At 40.2% G+C, this 16075-nt stretch overlaps 1 protein-coding gene across 12 annotated transcripts in view; it reads right to left on the bottom strand.

The window, feature by feature from the left end:
* Positions 1 to 10934: 10934 nt before the first annotated feature.
* osbpl3b (oxysterol binding protein-like 3b) overlaps positions 10935 to 16075 on the bottom strand; it is a 237289-nt gene continuing 232148 nt past the window's right edge. For all 12 annotated transcript variants that reach the window (XM_041183816.1, XM_041183809.1, XM_041183813.1 and 9 more), the window contains 2 exons: positions 14085 to 14207; positions 10935 to 11362 (listed from right to left, as the gene is read on the bottom strand). In XM_041183816.1, coding sequence (XP_041039750.1) covers positions 11257 to 11362; positions 14085 to 14207 — 229 coding nt within the window. In that variant the 3' untranslated portion in view covers positions 10935 to 11256. The remainder of the gene's footprint in view (positions 11363 to 14084; positions 14208 to 16075) is intronic.

Genomic DNA, 16075 nt, shown 5'->3' on the forward strand with positions numbered 1-16075 from the left:
ATCTGCCACCCTCCCCCTGGAGACCTTGATTCGTGCACATGTCAGCACCATTTCATCAGCCAGCAAGCAGATAGTCTCCTCCACCTCGTGTGCCATTCTGTTGTGGGCCTCCAACATCTCTACCTGATGTTCCCCCACCTCTTGCAGCTTCCCAAGCATCTCATGCAGGGCCTATCCCAGAGGCTTGTCATCCAACTTGGACGTTGCAGATGCCTCTTCCCCAGCAGTCCTCCAAGTGGTGGTGAGCTTGGCTGACTCTGCGTTCACCTACTGCAGACATGTGTCCATTCAGTGCCCACCAGAATGTGAGACCCTGCCTGAATTACTTCTAGTACCCACCAAGGTGTGTGTGTCTGCGCTGGTGGAGGATGCAGGTGATTGCTGTGATGCTGCTACAGATGCACCTTCTTCCTCCTCCCAGTGTCCTGGGTCCTCTGTGGAGTGGATGAACTGCTGGACAGGGTCTTCTCTTCTTCCCCTGCTCTCTTCCTGCTGGCACCTGTGAGAGAGAGAGAGGAGAGAGCGAGTGAATTCATGAGCTACCTCCAACATAGAGGAATGCATGACCCTTATGTAACTACATTTTGCATGGACTCTTACTGGATAGAGGCCGCCCACTCACCTCTCCATCTGCACAGGCTCAGTTGCTCAGGCCCCAAAATTGGTGGGGTTCTCAGGGATAAGGTCAAGCTGGCCCAGTCCCTTCTTCTCCCTTTCTCTTCTGTTATGCCTTAACTTCTCTTGCGCAAAGAGAGAAGACAGGGTTGAGCGCTATAGGGTTTCAGGTATCTTTCTCATGCTTCCACTCTTACGAACAACCCACTGGATTGTGTGCCATGTAATTGATGCATTGCAGGTTGTCCACAAGGTTTCGGAGCAGCACCCTCCAGTGTGGTGAGCCCATGCAGACAGAAGGATAATGCTCAGAGGCATGTCATTAGTGATACTTGCTGGTGCCCTCAAAGGCCTAACTCCCTTCCCACTGCACCCTGCACCTCGCATCTCTACGCCCCCCTCCCGAGACAGTGTGTGGGGAAGGGACCACTCTGTGGTCTCTCCATCTGCAGGCTAGATAGATTGCAGTGGGGTTACGAGACAGTAGCTGTTTTAGTGGATGGTACCCTTCCCACTGAGACCCATATCCCCTCTACCATTCAATGAGGTGAGAGTGAGCAGTAGAGGGTTCACTTACACTTACCATGGCAGAGCAAATGAGGTCATTAATCCATTTGCATTGCAAGTCAGTCGTCTGGTGCAGGTCCTGGGCACTGACCTCCCTACATACTTGCTCCTATACAGGGTTGGTTTGATGGCTTGGCATTCTCCTTCTATCTTCTGGGTAGAGGACAGCTCCCAACCCCAACACCACCCCCCACAAACCCCCCCCCCCCCTCCCCCCCTCCCACTGCATTGAGGAGGACTTCCAAGCATGCGTCACTGAATCTAGGGGCTGGAGATCTGTGTGATTGGTGGGCCATCTCCTATTTCAATGGCAGGTAAGTGTGATGTCTGGGCACCTTTTAAATTTGGTGCCTGGAAATGATGGCAGGTTGCTTGCCATCCAGCCTGCTCTGCCAAAAAAAATCATTAGGAAACCCCTGACTGCGTAATTAATGAGGCCAGCATCACACGATACGGCACGAATTCCCACTGGCCTCCGTGGCAGGAAACACTCCTAGTTCCTGCCCCCACTACAAAGTTGAAAATTCCACCCATAGAAACTGATAGTTTCAGGTAAGCAGACTCATCAATGGGCAACACATGACCTAAGCTCCTCTGGCTTTTGGAAAGTTTTGATGTTACATTCCTGGGCTTTCAGGGCAGTCTGCTGTTAACATACAGCCTGTCATCATCAAAGCCGAACTTCAGTCTGACAACAAAGCTTGCCTCAAGTCTAAACCTCCTTCAAGCCTGGTTCGCTGGAAGATTCCTGCCATTGCCTATGGAGCGAACCAAGTCTCTGTGTACCAACCTCTTCTCGCGGTGTTATCACCAACTTTGAAGGAATTCGGCAACTGCTGCTTTCAGCTAGCTGAACCTGCCTGAACTTTAACTCCTACATGAAGGAACCCTCACTGGACTCTGACTTTCTGGACTCTCAACATCCACGTGAATTAATATTCCTATCTTTGGTTCTAAATTATTCCTGGTTGTAAAACTCCTTTCTTCTCTAGCCCCTTCTTGTGCATTTATGTGTGTGTATATAGTTGCACCAACCATCCCCCAGGTTTGAATGTATGAATAAACAATATTTCTGATTTAACCCTAAAGAAACTTTGTTGTGAGTCACTTTAAAATTGACTTCATAGAGGGTTTGGGGAAATATACCACAATCTATTTCAAAAATTAAAACATCTCTGCTTATGGACAGATGGTGAGAAAAATAAAGGAGCTCAGTTTGCCTCTCTCCCCTGTCTGTCACACCAAGTATTTAGAAAGATTTAGCAGCATAGCTTCCATGCTTTGTTTCAATTCATTGCTGGTTGTAAAGCTAAAATTCCCATATATTTTCTTAACCACCTCATCAGCTTGCCTTGCTATCTTCAAATATGTGATTATGCATCCTCCCCCTTCAAAGGAGTGTTTTTTTTTAAACTAGCTTTGCCAGGTTCTTCCTGCCATAATCACTTTACACTTAGCTGCACTAAATTATATGCATTGGTCTGCCCATTTCGCCAGTCTGTCCGTCCCCTCCTGAAGTCTGCTACTACCCTCTTCACTATTTACTACTTTGCCAAGTTTTGTGCCATTCAAAAACTTCTAAATTATACTTTATACCCATACCCATACCCATGTCATTCATATATATAAAATCAAGAAAAGCAATGGCCCCAAACCAGTGCCAGGGAGAACTGCAGTCCAGTCAAAAAAGCAGCCGATCATCAGTACTCTTTGCCTCCTATCCCTAACCAATTACCTACCCAAATTCCAACCATCCTTTTGCTTCAATTTTCCGAATAAGTCTGTTATATGGTACTTAGTCTGTAAAAAGGTATTTGCTAATGTATAAAACTACACCACCACCTCCATAAACCTTGTTACTTCAAAGAGCTCAATCAGGTTCATCAAGCACATTTTGTCTTTACTATTATCTAATTCTATGAACCAGCAGAGATTTATTACAACACAGGAAACCATTTGGCCCATCAAGTCTGTGTTAACGCTGAGAAAGAGCACTCTAGTTAGTTGCACTGCCCTTATCTTCATCAATATTTCTGCAATTTCTTCCTCTTCTAATCTAATTAACATATGTAAACACAAGAAATATGGTAAATAAATGCCCAGATCTTCCGGTCTCCAGATCATCGGAGACCGGACATACAACCCGAGATGTCAGTCAGGACCCTGTCGATGTCCCAATGCACCGACCTCCATAGGAATTGCCCTGGAATTTTGAACTTACGATGGGCAATTCCCATGCTCCCCAGGACTCTCTGAGCTATAATCAGAGACTTAGGACAGCTCTGATGTACTTTCCTGGATAGTTACCCAAGAAATGTTAGGCAGATTAAAATATAGTCCAACTCCTGGGTAACTGCAGAACTGATGCCTCAATCAAACACCGACTCCCCAACAGCTCCCTCCCACTGATCTCCCAACTACCTAGTGATCACCCCACCATCCACCGACTACCCCTGACCCCATGACTACCCCTGACTCCATGACTACCCTCCCAACCCAACCACCCCTTCTGACCACACTGGCCCCTGACCAACTCCCAATTAGACCTGTCCATACCCCAGCACCCGACTATCCCGACCAGGCCGGTCTATCTCCCAGAAAACCCCCCTCAACCTGACCTGACTAGCTCCCAATCTGACTATCCCTCCCACAGGACCATAGGAAATAGAAGCGGGAATAAGTCATTAGGCCTCTCGAGCCAGCTCTGCCATTCAACTAGATTATGGCTGATCTTCTACCTCAATTCCATTTTCTTGCACTAACCCATAGTCCTTGATATCTTTAATATCTAGAAATCTATTGATCTCTGTTGTCTTGAACATAGTCAATGATTGAGACTCCAGCGTTCTCTGGGGCAGAAAATTCCAAATTCAACCTCAGTGAAGAAATTCCTCCTCATCTCAGATCTAAATGGCTTACCCCTTATTCTGAGACTGTGCCCCTTGGTTCTAAACCTCCCAGCTAGGGGAAACATCCTTCCTGCATCTAACCTGTTGGGCCCTGTATGTTTCCATTAGATCACCTCTCATTCTTCTAAATTCTAAAGAATACAGGCCCATTCTCCTCAATCTCTCCTCACAGGACAATCCTGCCTTCCCAGAAATCAACCTGGTGAACCTTCGTTGCACTCCCTCTATGGCAACTATATCCTTCCTTAAGTAAGGAGGCCAAAACTGTATTCAGTACTCCAGATGTGGTCTCACCAAGCATCTAAACAATTACAGCAAGACATTTTTACTTCTGTACACAAGTCCTCTTGCAATAAAGGCCAATTACCATTTGCCTTCCTGATTGCTTGCTGCACCTGCATGTTAGCTTTCAGTGACTTACGAATAAGGACAGTCAGGTCCCTCTGGACATCAACCCTTCCCAATCTATCACCATTTAAGAAATACGCTGTGTTTCTGATTTTCTTACTTCACATTTTTCCACATTATTTCCATACTATGTTCTTGTCCACTCAGTTAGCCTTTAAATCCGCTTGAAGATTCTTTGAATGCTCCTCACAACTCATATTCCCTAGTTTTGTGCATTCAGCAAACTTCCATCTTTTAACAATTTGTATTAATAAGCACCTTTAATATAGAAACCAACACAAAGTGCATCACAAATGCATAAGGAAAAACTGGGCCAGAGAGAGATGTTGGGAAGGGTAGCCAATAGCTTGGTCAAACAGGTGGATTAAGCAGCCTCTAAGAGTAGTAGTTTTGGGATGAGGCCGAGTAAACTGAAAGCATGACTAGACAATGAGGAAGAGAGATTTCAGGGGCTGTGGGGGTGGGGGCATTGTATGGCTGGAGAAACTTAGAGCATTGAGACCAAACAGAAATTTTAAACACCTTGATAAAAATTAAAAATTTTAAGCAATGGAGGGCTGAGAGCCAATTTAGGTCAGTTCAAATGGGGGTGACAGACAGGTGGGAAGCTGGTGCAGGATAGGACATGAGTTTTGGATGAATTGAAATTTATAGAGGGTGGAGTTCTGGAGACTGGACAGTGAGCAACGGATTGATCGAGTCTGGAGTTGACAAAGCATTCATGATAACCTCAGTGGCAGAAGTAGGAACAAAGTTGATAATTTTTATATACTTCGCCTTTGTGCTGAGGAGGAGGCTAAGAAGCTCACTTGAGGACAAAAATTTTCTGAATTCGCATCTGTGGCAAGCCAATTCGCCTCAACCATTACTGCTGGATGGAAAATGCCCTTAACCATTATTGCCTCATGGAAAATTGGAGACTGCATGCCTGTGATTTTCCAATAATCTTGTACTGGCATGGACTTGGAAAATTTAGACTCCTGTGAATGCATAAGCTTATAGATCAAACAAATGTAATCCAGGAAAAAAATCAGCAACATAATTTTACAAGAGCAATACACATAAAAGGGATAATTTGTGGACTGAGCATTTCCAATGTGTATATTAGCAATTTGTGCACTCAGTGCCTGGTTTTACAGCCATGATATGAATAGCGAGAAAATCAGGTGTAACTGTGCTCAAAATCAAGTGGCATGTTCCCATTGGCTGAGGTCAACTGGATGGCAAAACTTTTGTCCATTACTGCATCTTGGTATACATTAGGCCTGATAGCATTTTAATCCTCTTGAGTGCGGTGCCTGCCATGGCCACTCTGCCTTGCTAGGTAAATCTGTTGTGAAGCTCCCAAGGTGACTTTAGTACTCCTCTGGGGCTCACAAGGAAAGTTAGGGACATTACCTGTGCAGCTTCTCTTGGTGCTGATAGGCAGCCTCTGATCTTTGTTAACCACTCCTGCTGACCAGCTGCAGCCTCCTGGCCAAAACAGCCAATATTCAAATATGGGCCAGCAGGTGGAGCCTGCCGGGTCTCTTATGAATACTCTCGCACGGGATTGCTGTTTACTCCAGCGAGCTATTCGCTAAGAGTTAAAATTAGACTTTTCGATTCCAGTTAACATTTTTAAACAAGTCATGTTAGCACCTTTCCAATCTTCAGGGACCTGTTAAGAATCTGGCAAATTTACAAAATAGTTAAAACTTTATTAATCTTACTGCTGATCTCAAACCTGAATGCAAGTTGTCTGGAACATGGTTTAAGAACAGACCTCTTTGTAACCATATAAATCCTGTTATCTTAATTTCTAGCTCCTCTTCTGCAATGCTATTTCTCTGTCCCCAGATTCCATTAAATTGGAGGAAAATTTTTTCCATACTTTGTTTATTATATATTATTTTTAATGTGCTTAATCTTCAGTTTCTGTTGGATTTTCTTAATTTTTCAGTTGCTTTTGTCTGTCTTTAACATATTGCTCATGCTTCTGCGTTCTACAAATCCTTCTGCTCATCCCTAATTTAAACTTTTTGCATCACAAAAAGTCAGCATGTAAATACAGCAAGTAATTAAGGCCGCAAATGGGATGTTGGGATGGAGCATAAAGGTAGGGAAGCCTTGCTACAACTGTACAGCTTAGGCCACACCTAGAATATGGTGTCCCATTTTGGTCTCTTTACTTAAGGAGGGGTTTACTTGCATTGGAAGTTCAGAGAAGGTTCATGAGGTGGATTACTGGGATGAAGGGGGTTGTCTCATGAGGATAGTTTGAGCAGGTTGGGCCTATATTGGAAGGCTACGGACCAAAGGCTGGGAAGTGGAATTAGGCTGGATGGCTCATTCTTCAGCCAGCAGAGAAATGATGGGCCAAGTGGCCTCTTTCTGTGCCATAAACTTTCTATGATTTTATGAATGTCTGTGCCAATTTAATAAGTTACACCCCATTAAACAGCAGGACATATAAAAAGTCTCATTAACACAGAACACATTAGATTATATATCAGTCAAACCAGTTTATTTTTTTAAATCTTAGATACAGAGTGTACAGTGAATTGTAGCAATCTTCCCTTTGCAAAAACACAATGAATTGGTTAAACATACAAATACAATCAGTTTTTCTCCCTCCCCCTACAAGCTTCAAGTTACATTAGTGTTTAAACATGGTGCTTATAATATCTGAATAGTAAATGTTGACACACAAAGTGTAATAATGTGTAAAATCCTACTTAAGGTCAACAATGGATTGATCTTCTTACACTGATGGTTTCCAGAATTTAAAATGGGGGGTTTAAATGCATTCAGTACTGTCCTAAGCCTTTGCTACGCTTCAGGGGTTAAATTCTGTAATACAATTTTGAGATCACCCAACACAGATGTATGGCATTATTATAAACATTACAAATTAGAACCGAGAATTCCTTGAAACAAACTATAAGATTAAAACCAAAAACACCACAGAAATAATAAAATGCAATGGCTTTCTGCTCCAGATTAAATTCTTCTCTGGCTAAGCGCAAAACATTGACAGAATTTTTGGGTTTGCCAATCTTCTCAGCAATTCTTTGCCATATTGAAGATCTCTCAGATGAGATCATTTACTTTGACCAACTTTGACTTATAACAACCACAAAATATAAAATAACTTCATAAGTGTCAGTTAGCTCCAGAAAGTGCTTTGATCCATATTGAACAGTACATGAAAAACTGTTGTGTTCACCAAAATGATGAGTTTATTTTGAACCCACATTTCTAAATTAACTTATGATCCTAGTCAGTTAAAAAGTTATCTGATCTCTGGGCTAGTGACAATCCAATTTAACCAAAACACCTGCTGTGAGGTTTTAAAATATGTTGGCCATACATCTGCGGAGCAACGCACAGCTGGCTCACATGACTGTGAAATATAGAAAGCATCCTCATTCACGTTAATTAACCCAATTAACAAAAAATAAATAGATGCTATTAAACTACTTAATGGATAGGAGATATATTATTGTTACCCTATGAAGGATAGCTTCATAATGAACCTGTTACTGCCTCTCACATGTAGTGTTTCTCAGTCATATAAAAATAGTCTAATGATTACTAGTGTTCCCTAAAATGATAATGGAATTCTGTACAAGAATAGAGGTGACAAAGAGATTCAGAGGTTCTGAAAATGACAGCATGCATCAGTGAATTATTTCTAATCTAGGTATGCATACAATCTGAATTCAGAAGATATGGAGCTCAATACTTTAAGACCACAGCATATGTGTTGTTTAGTTTCCAAGAAAATTCAAATGCCTGGTGGACACTACTGTGGTGAAAACCTTCATGCTTTTATGAAATTTCTCAGAAACTGGTTACATCATGTTTAAGATAGCAACAAGAGTGATGACTAAATAAGTGTGCACAAAAAAAATGCTTCGTAGCAAAATGTAGTATGGCAGTGATCTGCCAATATCCTCCTTCTGTAAAATGACACATACTCAAAGTCTGCAAATTAAACTGTTGTCTAGTAAATTTTCAACTTTCTGAAAGGAGAATGCCAATGGAACCATGCAACTCTACTTTGCTGAGACAGAACTGAACATGTTCTTCGCTGGATGAAATTAAATTTAAAACAAAAAACATTTTCATCCTATATCAGTACTGAATACCTAAAAAAAAGTCTACCCCCAGTCTTTAATTTGCATGTTCCTGATATCAGTAGGGGAGTGCAAGGTGGAGTTTCTTGGGGAAAATGGACAAAACAAAAGGCAGAGAAGCCAACTAGTGGTGTTCAATAACAGAACATCACTAGCACAAGGCAGGGAACAAGTCATTAATCTTCCGATTTGGGGAATAGTGTACAGTGCAAGAAACAATTTAAAACCATAAAAAATACCATGTTTCAGAGATATTCCAGCCTTCAGGTGGCCATCATAATTCATATCATGCATTGATTTCAGTCTTAAAAACTGACAATTAATGTTTACTGTAAAAATGACACCAGACCTTGTTTTTTTTAAGTATTACTCCCATTTACGTAATTCATCTATTTAAACAGAGTTAATGTACTGGGTGAGTGATCCCCTTACTGAATGCTGACAATTTTCTTCTTTGTCATCTCAGGTGATTATTTGTTATAACCGATTACAGGGTAACTATGACAACAAATGGGTTTCATCAGAACACTTCAAAACCAACTACTTGACATTTAACCACAGCCACTTACACTAATATTTCCAAATTCTCCTGTAATGAATAGTTTTACAATGAGCCTTTAAAAGGCAAATAGAGAATAGCAAAAATTGTCAAATTATTGTTTTATCAAGGTCACTGTGCGATACACCTCAGTAAAATATTTATCTGTAAGAAATTTTTTTTTGATATCTAATAGGTGATTAAACTCAATATATAAATGGAGAAAAGCAGTGTTACTGGATTCTTGTGAACAAGAATCATGCTTATGTGTAAAGCTGTTTGCACCAATACACAAACTATCAGCTTCAAGTGCACATTTCAGCTCAATCATCATGCTGTAAAGCTCTATCGTTTTGAAAAAGTGTTGCGCTTTAACAGCACCATCATCTTTAACTGCAATGAACAGAAGGGACAAAATACTCAACTAAACACCTTCAAAACAAAAATATGCACCCAATTTCTTTAAATCGAATTATTGTAATTTGTGGCTGAAATGTAGCATACCTCCCATAGAATTATTGTTCCATTTTACACATTGTTCAAGAATCTCAATTGGTGACATTTTATCAGCTTGTATATGTGCCACTAGATGGCATTCTACACAAAGTTATCACATTATAATTCTGTTTTTGGGAAGTGGGAAAGAGAAGCTATAGCAGGAGCAGTGAAGCCTGTGATAATAAATTAGCCCCAGTTAAAGTACATATCCTGCCAACAAATCATGCCATTACCATTGGTGCCATCCTGCTGATGGCTAATTGCAGCTCAGCAGAGAGATAATAAATTTAGACAGATAGAAACACTTCTGACAATTCTTTCCACTTCTGACAATTTTGTGGTCGGAGGACCTGTCCTGTCATCAAAAAGGCCACATTTTCTTCCAGGAGTGTTTTACCTTAAGGCAAAAAGGGTTCACAAGCAGCATAAAGAGCCGGAGAGGATAACATTATTTGCTTTACTGAAAGAGGTAGAGTGTGTACAAAAAAATCCTGAAAATTTTTAGTACGGTGAAACATGTCAACAACTTCCTAGGATCTACTTCAATGTGCTAACAGACAAGTGACGCAGGATCACATGTACACCAACAATGTTAAAGGCTAGTGATTGTGATGAGGCAGAAGAATCAACAAAAATAAGTGAAAAACTACAACAATTTGAGCCTGTATTTTATAGTGGTATTTTCACCTCTGCGTTTGTTGAGTGTAGATATTTCTTAAACTGAGTGCGCATTCAGTAAATCACAATAAAGTACTTTTTTTGTAAAGCAGTATCTCCACTCACTTACAAAGATTCTGTCAGAGCAAGATCATGCTTCCCAAGGTTAAAGTAAACATTGATGCAAACTTTGAACCTATCTGCAGTTACTAGGTAAGAGTAAAACCTCTCTACCTTGCTTCTTTTTGGCTGGCCTGCATTCTTCCAAGAGCCCATGTACAATCTCCTAGTAAAAGGTGGCAATTGGATAGGGGAGGGAAACAAACAGACAACAGGACAGAAAAAGTTTGTAGCAAATGCGGTTTTAAGCTGAAATTAACATTTGGTCTGAATCTAGCAGGGTGTTCATTGTCTTCATGACAAATTTCACTGTGTAAAGGTTTTATTTGAAGGATCTTAAGAGTGTTACTCTCAAAGCAGATACAACTTAAACAGGTACACCCAACTATTAATGTATCTCAAATACATGCCATAATCAAAGATTCTGTACTCAGCTTTGAATAAATTCAATATTGGAAGCATTCTACGTGCCATAGTTAAAGGGTTTCAAAGGCATATATCATCATCTTGATACAAGTTTATTTAGAGACTCTTTGCAAGCAATAAATACATTATATATTTGCATATATTATACAACTACTGTTTGTGCTAAATTTCTTGTAAATAACCAAACCCTGCAGTGCTTAAATATTATTTTATGGGTTTTAGAATCCGCAGTTTTGTTAAGGCATCAACCCAGTCTGTACATGTTTTAATACCTTTACAAATTTAGAATAAAGAGAGATATAACTAACTATATATGAAGATTACAGATGGTCCAGAGATGATAGTAATAAATAAATTATGAGTCATGGAGCAAAGAATGAAATAAAGTGTTGCAATGTCACCAAAGTATTGGATTATCAAGCTTGTCAAAACCTGGATTTTTCCGAAGTTCCCAGTAGGTTCCTGTGCTCACCCACAATTCCTTTCCACCTTCACGAGATTGTCTGTAAATAAAAGATCGAACTTCCTTTGAATGTGTGCAATTGAACAGAGCACAGAAATAGGTGCATTATTAGGGAATGGTGGCCTGTTGTTATGGAGCTGAACTTGCAACTACAACTTCAAATCCCATGGAAAGTTGCAAAAGTTGACTTTAATGAATCTGGTAATTGTGGGCTAGTGCCCCCCCCACCCCCCCAAAAAAAAGAGCTGAGAGAGGGGACATCCATTGTGATACTACCACACCAAAGTGGATAGATCTAGCAGACCAAACTGAATCATGAACAAAAACAGAATTACCTGGAAAAACTCAGCAGGTCTGGCAGCATCGGCGGAGAAGAAAAGAGTTGACGTTTCGAGTCCTCATGACCCTTCAACAGAACTGAGTGAATATTAGGAGAGGGGTGAAATATAAGCTTGTTTAAGGTAGTGGTGGGCGGGGGGGGAGAGAGAAGTGGGGGGGGGGCTGTGTGGTTGTAAGGACAAGCAAGCAGTGATAGGAGCAAATAATCAAAAGATGTCACAGACAAAAGAACAAAGAGGTGTTGAAGATGGTGATATTATCTAAACGAATGTGCTAAGAATGGATGGCAGGACACTCAAGGTACAGCTCTAGTGGGGGTGGGGTGGAAAGACTAGCAGGGCATAAAGATATAGATTTAAAAGTAATGGAAATAGGTGGGAAAAGAAAAATCTATATAAATTATTGGAAAAAACAAAAGGAAGGGGGAAGAAACAGAAAGGGGGTGGGGATGGAGGAGGGAGTTCAAGACCTAAAGTTGTTGAATTCAACATTGAATCATGAGGTGGTTCGAACAATCAGCAGCAATAAAAACATATCTCTTAATTTGTAAACCCAGGCCCCAAATTTTTCCTCACTTTTTTATTACCATCACCTACAAGCAGGGAAAGCAACCTTGTTCAATGGGGAGCACCATCAGGCAAACCTTAGAAAATAGCATCAATCCAGTAAAGCTGTAACATAATGGCCTCCTGCACCAACAAACTGGTTCAGGAAAGAGCTGAAAGTTCTATAATCCAATGACATCCAGTCAAATGGTAAACAAATAGGAAGAGGCTGATAAGCCTTCCCACCCTCAACCAAGGTGGGGTTATACCTGCTACACAGGATGATGGTTGTGGTTGTCAGAGGCCTATCATCACTATGGCAGGGCATTGTCAGGGTTTCTCAGTAGACTCATAACACCATTGGTTGCATCACCAATGCCCTTCTTTGTCATAAGGTCAAGAGTAGGGCTGTTCACAAATGATTCTACAGTGCTTAGATCTATTCATAACTCCTCGGTTAATGAAGCAGCCAATGTCAACCTACAGCAGAACTAGGACAGCATTCAGACTTGGGCTAGTAATATTCATGCCACATTAACTGCCAAATAATTATCATCTCCTATAAGAAAAGGCCCTGCCACCAGCCCGTGATTTCTAACCACAACACCATTACCCCCTTCCTCCTCCAGCATCCTGGGGGTCACCAATGACCAGAGGTTTTATTGGACCAGCCATATTAACACTGTAGTTACAAAAGCAGGACAAAGGCTGAGTACTCTTTGATGAGTGGCTTATCTCTTGACCTCTCAATGTCTATCATCCACAAGGCTCAAATCAAGATCATGATGGAGTATTCACTATTCACCCACAAGAAAAAGTATTTTGTATTCACCTTCAATGTAGAAGACACAAAAAGGACCCCAAGAACAGTGGAAAATTCAAGGGGCAAAACGAGGGAAGGAGCTTGCGCAATCACTAGAAGAAAAAGTACTAAGAAAACTAATGGGATGAAAGTCTAACACCAGCACATTTTCAGAGCAATAAATGTGGCCTGGCCAGCAACCTACATCATGAGAATAAAGAAATTTTTTAAAAGCTAAGTATCTGAAAAATATTTTAAAAAATCTGATTAAAAAAGCCATATAAAATTTCACAAAAGTTCTCCACAATAACCAAAACTACTGCTTTCAAACAGGCAGCATAAAAAATTTATATATTCACACACTTTACAATGATTGTACCATTTGCTGTGCAGAATTGAAAGGCCAAAAGCAATTTCTTTTCCACATATAAGAAATGACAAGCTTTTGTACATTCAAATAATTTGACCATAAGGGAAATATTGACACCAATTCAATGACTTGTTTGTGATAGTAGTACTTGCTAATAAGGCTCATTTTATGAATCAACTTTTTAATTTTGAAATAGTCTTAGACTGAAAAAGGGACAGCTCATCATGGATTTATGAACACAAGCAAATTGGTTAACATGAAATCCCTTTATGTAATATTTTAACTAGGACTTTAACCAGCTTCTTTAAAATGGATGAAATACCTTTATTAAAACAGTGAACAGGGAAACATTTTTTGAACATGTTAATCTGTTGGGATTTCTATCCAAATAAGTATGGCTTTCATAATCTTAGCATTTGGCTACAATTAAAATGTTCAACAAATTCCTTTTGCTTAATGAAAAAGGCTTGGAATTGTGTGGTGTAGTTTGTAGTTTCTAAGAAAAAGGAAAACTACCAGATTCTAAATTCGCAGAAGCTCCAATCTCCTGTATATACAATTTTATAAAGACTAGAAAGTGGTATTACAGTTCAAAATTTATTTCAAGTAAACCTTGTGACGATGGGTTCTGTAGATATGCTAAAGATTAATTGACAAATGGTACCCAACTAATTTACAATGCACTTACCCAAAATGGCTAACATACCTAAAAAATAGAGGTTGATACATCATGTTATTTTCTTCAAGAATTCTCCTCCTTTCTCTTTGAAGTTGTTCAATTCTTTCTTTTTGCGATTCGGCAGCCTCTATGTTACCTTCTTCCAGGTATCTAGAGTAATATTTTAAACAAAAAGTTTACAAAAACGTTGTAACTAAAGAAATGTTTTAAGAAAGTACAATAGAATGTAGAATAAAAAGTAAGACAATTGATGATCTTGTGGATTTGTAAGCAAGGCATTGTTATAAAGAGTTGCACTGGAGCAGGTACAACGCCTCCTTACATGTTGCAATTTCTAAGATTCAATTAGTGAGACAAAATGTACTTTATAAATATCTCCAAGTGTTCAACATTCATCACTACCTTTATTTGGTGACCATTTCTTTCCCAGACATATTAAAAATTGTTTGAGAGACAACGGATCTCTCAAAGAACAATAATTGTTATGAAACCTATTTAAGATTGGAAGAAATTCCAAATAATCTGAACTATTGTTTGAACACAAAAATCATAATCCTTTGGATCATTATAATTTTATAACAGAAATCTGTTTTTTGAGGAATGTATTTGCAAATGCTTGACATATTATTCCTTAGGTGTCCCATCACTTCAAAAGAGGAAATGTAGCAAAATATCAATTCTGGCAAAGACAACAAACATGCTTCCAGTGCTCTACTGAGAACAAAATGTTACACTGCTGTGGGGAAAACTATAAGAATGGATATAAAAATGTAGAGTTACTACTATTTTTTTTTAAATTTCTCATGAACTAGCAATATTTCTTTACACTTGGACCCAAAAATACCAACAGCAACAAACAACGTAATTGATAAAGCACAGTCATATATTAGACTACAAGTCACACATGGAAGTACGATGATCCAAATGTTATAAAGATACGAGGATTGTATCTCACCTGAGTGTGAACTTACTTGCACGATAACCTTGGCAAGAACTGCATTAGACCAAAATTACATTTCAAATGGCTTTAAAATTCCTCAAAACACAACCCAAATGTATCCACCAGAATTGTACCTGATGGTGCACTCTAGGACCAGAAATTGTGATGCTGGTGGGGAAGACAACTCATTTGCATGAGTTCAGAAATGTGTCGCTTTGGACACCCACCTACTCTGCAGCCTGTATTTGGTCATTCACCCACCCTTTGAGGGTGATAAAGGAGATATTTCCTCCAACACTGGTCTGATTGGCTTCTGAGCACAGGGCTGATCTAGGAATTTGTTTTTTTTTAAATTGGAGTCTCTTCAGGGGTCCAGGCCACATGTGGGCCTGGACTACATTAATGTGACCGACGTACAATTACGGGGGCTGGTATGCCTTAACACAACTACCAGGACGATGGCAAAGCAGGAGCACAAACCTCTGGCTAAGGGAAGCCCCACCCTTGCCCCTGCCCAAGCCAGGCATTTGATTTAAGGGCAGGACAACAACTGTACCATTTACAAGGCAAATCAGAAACTCCTGGAAATGGTGGAGACTCTCCACCCTCCTTTGTCCACCTGCCACCTCCTGATCCCACCTCCTGCTGCTGCCCCTTGCATGTACACAAGTATCCTTTCCTGTAAGTTCAAATGGTATATCACCACAATCCTGAGGCACAGAGCAGCAAGCAGGTTTTATGGAACTGAGCATGGAAGGATGCTGAATTATTTAAATAAATGGACTATCTGCTCCAGATAACTAAAACAGCCTTCGTAATTTGAAGCTGGGGCATTGTTACAATGAAGGTTTAAAGCCCAAATCTACACACCCCTTTCTATGGTATTTTCACACCCTTTCCCTCCCAGATTCCAGGCACCTTTCTGCCAATTGCTCCAGATCCTACCCCGCCCACTGGATTCTTGTGCCAGTATTCCAAAGACCAAAAACCTCTTGAACTATTGTTATAATCACCATCCTGTTGGTCTGACAGCAAATGGAGCCTCAGAACCCAAATGATATACAAATTCAAAAGTTGT

This window comes from Carcharodon carcharias, chromosome 3 (assembly GCF_017639515.1).
Source record: "Carcharodon carcharias isolate sCarCar2 chromosome 3, sCarCar2.pri, whole genome shotgun sequence".
Lineage (NCBI taxonomy): Eukaryota > Metazoa > Chordata > Chondrichthyes > Lamniformes > Lamnidae > Carcharodon > Carcharodon carcharias.